Source organism: Barbatula barbatula (assembly GCF_947034865.1).
Source record: "Barbatula barbatula genome assembly, chromosome: 16".
Classification (NCBI taxonomy): domain Eukaryota; kingdom Metazoa; phylum Chordata; class Actinopteri; order Cypriniformes; family Nemacheilidae; genus Barbatula; species Barbatula barbatula.
In genome coordinates this window covers 20,945,683-20,954,528 of record NC_136779.1, presented here as the reverse complement: position 1 = coordinate 20,954,528, position 8,846 = coordinate 20,945,683, and the positions used below count along the sequence as shown (strand labels likewise).

At 35.5% G+C, this 8,846-nt stretch overlaps 1 protein-coding gene across 1 annotated transcript; it reads right to left on the bottom strand.

Moving 5' to 3' along the window:
• Positions 1–5,638: 5,638 nt before the first annotated feature.
• LOC306905310 (uncharacterized protein) lies at positions 5,639–7,820 on the bottom strand. Its single transcript, XM_079475817.1, has 4 exons — positions 7,800–7,820; positions 6,916–6,962; positions 6,573–6,804; positions 5,639–6,488 (listed from the first exon to the last, which is right to left on the bottom strand). Exons 2-4 carry the CDS (start codon positions 6,942–6,944, stop codon positions 6,351–6,353), a joined length of 399 nt encoding a protein of 132 aa, XP_079331943.1. The 5' UTR covers positions 6,945–6,962; positions 7,800–7,820; the 3' UTR covers positions 5,639–6,350.
• Between the last annotated feature and the right edge of the window lie 1,026 nt (positions 7,821–8,846).

Here is an 8,846-nt window from a genome sequence, read left to right as displayed (position 1 = left end):
GCATCAAACCACGTACTGTCCTTTAAAAAGAATTTACATAAACAATAACATTTTTAATTTTTCAATTGTCTTTACAAAAATTATAACAATTCAAACCATATTCGATAATAATAATAATAACGCTTGAATAATTTAATGAATTAAATAATCAAGGTGGGGACTGAAATGTAAAGGTAAGGTAAAGGTAAAGGTAAACTTTATTATCCACAGGTAGGAAATTCATGTAGTCACCATTACACGCTCCTGCCACATACCAATAAAAACAAATACATTAAATACAAAAACATTAAAACATTTAAGCATTAAAACTAAGAAAAAAAATAAAAACCAGACAGACAAAACCGTAAACTTCATAGAAGCATGACAAGCATGTATAAATAAACTACCTGAGTGCCAGCTGATTATTGTCTAATTGCTGTAGGCACAAAAGAATTGCTGTACCTCGTGGTCCTAATTTTCCTCTGCAGAAGTCTGCCCCTTGACCTGTTACTTCTTAAAAAACTCTGATGAAGAGGGTGGGTTAAATCTTTTAGAATTTGTTCTGTCTTTTTAAGAATGAGGTCGTTGTACAATTGGGCTACAGACACCTGATCAACTCCGATGATCCTACTAGCTGCTTTGACTATTCGTTGCAGTTTCTTCTGATCCTTAATATACATATTGCCAAATGCACAAATAAGACCAAATGATAAGACACTCTGCAAGAGAGCTTTGTAGAACATCTGAAGAATACTACTGTCCATTCTAAAATGGTTAAGTTTCCTCAGAAAAAACATCCTCTTCTGCAGCTTTTTGGACTTATTTTGTGCACATTCGTTAAAAGTCAGTTTATTGTCTATTTCAACACCCAAGTATGTATATGTTGTGACCCGCTCTACCACTACACCATTTATGCTTGAGGGTGGAACTGTAATTCCCTTTTTATTAAAATCTATGATCATCTCTTTTGTTTTCTTCACATTAACCACAAGGAAATTGTCTGTGCACCAATTAATAAAACCCTGCACTTCCGTCTCAAAACCCTCTAGGGATTCAGTATTGGACTGTACAAAACCAACTAATGCTGTATCATCAGCATATTTTAAAAAGGTATGGTTTGCGGTGGTTGCCTGGCAGTTGTTGGTATATAAAGTGTATAGAATTGGAGAGAGGACACACCCTTGTGGTGCCCCTGTATTTATGGCTTTTAAAGATGAGACACTTGAGTTAAATTTCACTTGTTGACTACGGTTTTTCAAAAAGTTAAAAATCCACAAAACTAGTTTTGGGTTAACCCCGAGGTGTACCAATGTTTTTACCATCAGGTGGGGTTGGATTGTGTTGAAGGCACTGCTGAAGTGTATGAACACGATCTTGACAAGACTCATTGCCTGTTCAAGGTGCTCATATATGTTGTTTGTCAGAGTCAGCAGTGCATCTTCAACCCCTCTCTACCCAAATGATTATTGGGTAGGGGACAAAACACGATATTGCTCGGGGGAAAACAGGAAACAATGGAGAAGGTGATTGATAGTTTAGACAGGTCAGGGGCACAAACCAGACGATGACAGAAATCAAACAGGTGAATTTTAGTGTCTTGTGTGTTTTGTGCCAGATAGGATGAGACACCAAAACATATCTTTCAAAAGCGATACATGCCATAAAATACAGACCGACAATTAGAGAATATTAATGTGCATTCTCCAAGAGCTTTCGTGTTTCTGAATGGCTTGTTGCGGATAGACAAATGAGACAAATAGTCTGTACGAGATCTGAAAGAATCAAGCAAATCACAAAAACTGAAGCGGCTCGATGAGACTTGATGAGAAGACACAACGCATACAGAGTCAAGAGCATGATGGGAACCTCAACCGAAGAAATAATCCAGATAAACACTTTTCGTGCGAACACACGTTTCGTCCAGTAACTCTTAAGTAATCCGTCCCCTGGACATTGCACACTTTTTATGTTGGGATGTATCATGGTGTCAAACTGTAGACGGTCCACGCTGAAATAATAACAAACCTCTCATCAGTTTTACTCTGTAAGGAAACATGCTTTATAAACACAAACACACATTCATGACTGATGTAGATGGTTTAAGATTTTCTTGATCAGCGTCTAAAGTTCCTCATCAGCTTTTCACTTTCGTTCATTAAATAAAAAATACAGCGTTTCACATGCATTTCATTTACCAACTATCAGAGAGACACCATAGAGTCTGACGGCGGTACCTGGAATCAGAATGTGATGCAGATGTTGTTCAGCTGTAGACCACGTTGTTTACTGGCCGTCACAACTTTCATCCTCTACATCAAGGGTCCACAACTCCGGACCTACGAGATGCACTTTCTTTTGGAGTTAAGCTGTAGCCCAAAGACAGAAGACAATCTAATCAAGCTCTTAAGGATTCCAAGAAAGCTGTAGGTGGTTGTGTTTAGTCCAGGCTGGAGCAGGAACGTGGATCCTGAGGTCCAGAGTTGAGGATCTAATGAATACATTTATCATGCATGACTTTATCATCACTATAGAAATCTACAAAGCTTATATGGATAGATGTGATGAAGATGTTACCTGGAATCAGACTGTGGAGGCAAATGTTGTTCAGCACTATGATGATGCTGTTTATGGGCTGTTGGCGGTTCATTTATAGACTGAATGAACTCAGCAAACGTCACTTCAAATCTCAACCTCAAAACTGCATTAAACATCATCATGTATCTGTGTGTTCACTCCACACATCATCACTGAGTGCAACTATAAAGCATCTCCTCTATTAAGATTGTGAAATCTAAAACAATGCTTTGTGTGGTTGTACATTTCCTTTCATTTATTGTGCATTAGATGATCTTGTTATTAGCTTCATCACTTCCATCTATGAGCTTTAACCACAGGATCTATTAATCCAATAATTTTCTATCTGCTTATTTGTTCCTAAGTATTGCAACACATTATGAAGACCTCAGATGAACTTTTATGATGACGATTTCATTGCTGAAAATGAAAATGTTTTGCTGTAAACACTAGGTTGTACTGCATATGTTTTCTGTTATACTCTCATATTAGAATGATTTTGAATTGCAACCGTCTGGGAAGCTGTGAAATGAAAGTCTACTAATCTAAAACTTTGAAATTATATGCAAAGCGCTATACAAATAAATGCAAATTGAATTGAGTCTGGTCTCTGTCTACAGAGCTTTCAGAATACACTTTTGATATATTGTGTTTGGTCAGTTACTGTATATGGCAGTGATTCCACACCCATCTTGGTCATTTCTAAAATCCCTTAACAAGCTTTCTTTACACATTGTACATGATAATAATAAATGTATAACCTTATATCGGTTATATCGGTAGTTATATTAAACACACAGTCATTTGGTTTTACATGATCTTTTAGAAACCTACAGTAGCTTGCACCTCAATGGAATCGCCACCATCAACGTGAAGTTTGGGTCCCTCATCATCAATCCAATTTTACAGTTGACATGTAAAGACAAAATTGATTTCTGTGATTTGCAATGAAATCAATAAGATTTCACAAATCTAAATAAAACCACAATTAAATTATAAAGAGTGTAAGTCAATAATAACTTATAAAAACAAATATAGGCTGAATCCAAAATATACATCATCCTGTTGTTGTAAAACAAAACAACTCCCTACGAAGACAATAAAGTAACTGGAACATAGAATTTATAGTCAAATGATTGTTTTACATATACTAAACTAAATTAGCATCAACATGTTTCTAACAAAGACTCTTTTGTTGACTGAACTTACTGTAGATTCTCAAGTTTGTGGCCAGATGTGTCAGAAAGTTTACAGTGTAATCTGAACAAACAATGCAAGAGTTTGAAAGTTCCCAAGATGCATTGCAGCATGTTCAATTCTGTGTTGAAGGATTAGTGTTTTAGTTCTTGCTGGCTTAATTTATGCTTTAATATTGTAGTTACTGTCAGGTATCCAGGTAACACTTAGTTTTTTGCCAATCTCATATTCATCTTGAGGACCTAGAGAGTAGCATACTTCATATCTTCGCAGAGTATTTAGTTTGAACGCAGTTATAAAGGTCAGATAGAGCTGTACGATTATTTCAGTCGAGGTCGCATTGAGGTGTGCAGTGGGCGCAACTTAAGCACAACATCATCGCATTATCTCTGCATAAGTGTTGATTCTTTGTAAGTTTGTGTTGTTTACATAATGCACATGAGTGCCGATTGCCAACAAAACACAGACATACGACTCCGTTTGACTTATCGTGCACTAAAACTCCATTAAACTCGACCACAAAGAAAACGAGAAAATAAATATATAGACAGTGATGAACCATTGATTCTGAGGTTAAAAACTAAACTAATGGACGAGAGGGATGATGCCATTAAATACACACCCACAGACAAAATCATCATTTATTGATAAATGAAAGGAAATGTACAACCACACAAAGCATTGTTTTTGCTTTCATGATGTTAATAGAGAAGATGGTTATAGCACAAAAGAGCCATTCTCTTAAAACCTATTTTTTTCAATAGACAGCTGGAAAATGCTGTGAGTTTAGACAGTGATGTGAGAACACAATAACTCATTTTAGCAGGATTACAGGTTACACTTTACAATAAGGTCAACTATAATTAGTTGCATTAGCTAACACAAACTAACAAAACATATTACTTCTAAAGCATTTATTCATATTATTTCATGTTACTTTCAGTATTTACATTATTAAAATCAAACGTTGTCACTGTTAACATGAGCTAATGCACCATGAATTAACATGAATATCTGTATTGACATGAATTAACATGAATATCTGTATTGACATGAATTAACATGAATATCTGTATTGACATGAATTAACATGAATATCTGTATTGACATGAATTAACAAAACTCACAAGACTCATCGTCTGTTCTGACATTTGCAGATATAGAACCACCTCATCTCTATTTAGATTTTCTCTTCATCGTGTTTTGTCCCCTACCAAATAATCATTCTGTGTTTTGCTGGTACATGGAGGGGTCTTTCTCACTCAATATCACTGACGTCTCAGAAACGCAGAATGGTTTTGGGCACTTTGTTCCTCGTTCTGCTCAGTTACACATTTCTCATCCTCCCATTCTGCTACATGTATTTCTACTCATATTACTATTGGTACATTTAAAAACTATTTGAAATAAATCAAATTCGGCAAATTTGTGGAATGTCTGCTGTATCTGAATCCTCTGGCTGACTGTTTATTGTAGTTGTAGATCAGATACGCAACCGGTTACAGTGCGATACACAACCAGAACGACACAATCATCATCATAATAAACGTGAAGTGTTGAAGGACATTCATATGATTCTCATACACTTGTGTGTATCTGCATATGTAGCTATTTGTGTACATTTGTCTCACTTTTGTGTATTTGTGTAATAACAGTTTTTGTAATATTGACTTGAAAATGGCATTTTTGATCGTGTGATTAAAATCGTATACGAAGCATCTCACAATTTCCTTTATTATCTATCTGTATGTACAGTATGTACATGTTTTTGTTTCTTCTCGCATTGCTTTATATGGGTTTGTTAAATTGTGATGCTTGTATCAGCAAGTTTTTATGTTGCCATCTTCCCCGTCAAAGCATTTTCAGTGAAAAATAACATTTTGCTTTTAACAGCTTTATTTTTTTCATCGCAAAAATAACAATAATGGGATTATTAAGAGGTGAAGTCGTCAGATTTATTAATATAGTGCTTTTCACAATACACATTGATTTACAGCAGTTGTACAGAAAACAGTAATGCTTTAAATGTATTATTATTATGTCCTATGATAGCAAATATCATATCATTTAATTTCTTTTATAACGTGCTTATTTTTTTAAGTTAACCCTCAATGAAAACTCCATAAGATGTAATATTATTAACCAAACTTGAATAACACACCTCAGACAGGAGCGTATATATGCTTATATAAAGATATGCACATGTAATACTGAAATGAATATAAGAGAACCACAATTATTGATTTATTCTGGTTAAGGCCTATTCAAGGTGATCTTTTATCTTAAATCTCTTGGAAAGCTTCACAAAAGCAATCCATCTATTTTGTATATGATAAACATTATCTCTGACGTAAACTCCTGTAAAGGACTCATATTGAGTAACTCTACAGACTTTGGTTAATGACCTTATTAAGGTAAAATCTGCGTCATGTATTCAGTGATAAGGCAACAGAAAGCTGTGTGCTGTATTAACCTCCTGTTGGTTAAACCTGATTCTGTTGTTCGTGCTTTCTGGTAGATTGTTCAAGAAGTTACACAGACATTACAGTAAAATGCAATAGTTGGGTTGTAATATAAAACTCATGCTCAAAAATCCACATTCAGCGGTCACTTGGCCGGTAGGGTGTCTGTGACATCAAATTTAAAGGTGGGCTGTAGGGTGGAGGCGGAATCTCGAGAGCATCGATCCCCATGTTTAGAATTTCTTCCTCACTGGGATCATATATCTTCATGCCGGACTGTAAAAAAGCAGGGATTTTTCCAGGTTTATGAATGTAGACAGATGGACGGGCAGACAAACAGATAAAGAGACAGATCTGTACCTCTGTGTATGATGGTGGAGGGTACATTAGATCATACGATGGTGGTCTGTGGTCTGTTTCTTCCTCATAGTCGGGCTCATCTCTCTCGTCAATAGGAATAACATAGACGCGGTCATTGATTGACAGGTCAGAGTCGGTGTGCATATCTATGACATGTGATCTGCAGAATCTGCAGCAGTACTTCAATACACACAAACACAGAGCGAAAACCAGGACCGGCGATAAAAACGTCCTACATCAGAGAAACAGCACTGAGTGTCTATGGTGTACACAAATTGAACTCTCTCACGGTGTATTTGTAAATGATATGTTAATATGATATACAGCATTGTGTCATTCTTACTTGATATAGTAAAACATATAATCAGCCATGAAATCGTTCTGGAGTGTCTGCAAAGAAAAGAAAACATTTATTCAACATCCAAATATCAAGATCAGGTGTGTGCGTGTGTTTGGTTTACCACATATTTTTTGTTTTGAAGAAATTCATTTATAATACATTGAAATGTGATTCAACACAGACCTCTGTGAATAATAATTCATTTTCCCATTTTTGTTTGGCTTGTAAAAATAAACTGCATAACTCTAAAATGAGGTATAATCTGTACCTGATAAACGTCCAAGACAAATTCTGTGAAATAAGATTGCTGTTGTTAGAGTAAACAAACATCATAACGTAACTCCATAACTGTACGTGTTATAACTGTATGGAAGTCTGTTTGATTCCATGTTTTATTTTAAAACATTTGAAAATCATTTCGAAAATATTGATTCGGATATGTTCATTCACTTCGGTAAACAGAAGCTATGTTTTGACTTTTTACTTGACGCCACACCACTTGAGTGTTATTGGTTTAAAATCAACATCAATACATAGTGTTTATGATCTATGATCTTATGCTAAATATGAAAACCTTATTTTTGTCCGTGGGTTGTGCCTGCAATAATGATCAAATTAGTCCCACTGACTGAAACACTGCCATAGACTCTCCAGCATACACAGAATTAAGCATACATTGATCCGACAGTCAGTTAGTAGGCTACTGTACTCAAGCAGTGATATGACATAACCAACCATGTGTTTCATTCAGTCTGAATTCGTTTTGAAACGACAAACGTTGTACACGTCTACGTTTGTACTATGTGCAGTTTTGTCTTTAAACGACAAATGTCAGTACTTACAGTTTTTCCTTGATCTGACGGAAAGTTGAAGAAAATGAAACTCACGTCAGTATATTCGGTGTATTGTCACTGCTGTAACCTCTCACTGATATGCCGCGAAGGACTTTGAGCGGGACACTTATTTGCCATAGTCATCACTGGGTTGGGTTTGTAAACACCGGCCTGTGCATCACTCGGAACTTATAGCTCTGATTTCTAGCTCAGTTCCTGAATTTGATTTGAAGTGGATGAGCAAATTAAAATTATAATTTGGACTCGTGGGAACAGAAATAGAATAGAAACTATTGTTATACATGTAGTAAATAATGTCATTTTTCAGCATGATTTCCTCTGAATGTGAAATACATGTAATACATGATTTACTATGAGCTCAATACATACAATGAATAACCATTAATTATGTGTGTTTTAATAATATTAATGTTTGAAATGCTACTAAAATGTTCCTGTAGTGACAAATGTTCTTCAGCATCCCATAGCTTTCTCTTTACAGGTATTTATTTGCCTGCGAGTAGTTGCGTTGGCCAATCAGCCACAAGGACTAAAACTAAGCATTTTATTATGTATTGTTGAAAATATCTAGCATCTAGAAATCTAGACATTTGACTGGCAAGTTCCAATTCCCGTCTAGTCAATGAGTGTATACTGCTATATAAAGGATGTGAGGATAGTACAGACTCCTAAATAAACCAGAAAGTGAAATTACATTGACAGAAAAGACTTCATAAAAGGAAATCATAAACATCGAACGGCCTTTAGAATTTAGGTTTAACTTGAGTGTGAGTGGGTCATAAAAATCACACCAACCATGTCATTGGAAGGACATTACACAACACAATGTCACTAAATGATTCATATGAAGACAGATGACAAAAAAATTGCCAAAAATTGGGTAGGGTAGAGAGAAAAAATAAAAATGCTGTGTTCTGTTAAGATGGACATATTTTAAAGGCGCTACCTCCAAAAACACAACACCGTTTTTTCTAGATTGTTGTCTCACTTTTTAAGGATTTTAAAGCATATTTATGAGTGAACCTTTGAAAGGGAGTTTCTACGTTATTTCCAGTTTGCTAAATACAACAGCTTGTGTTT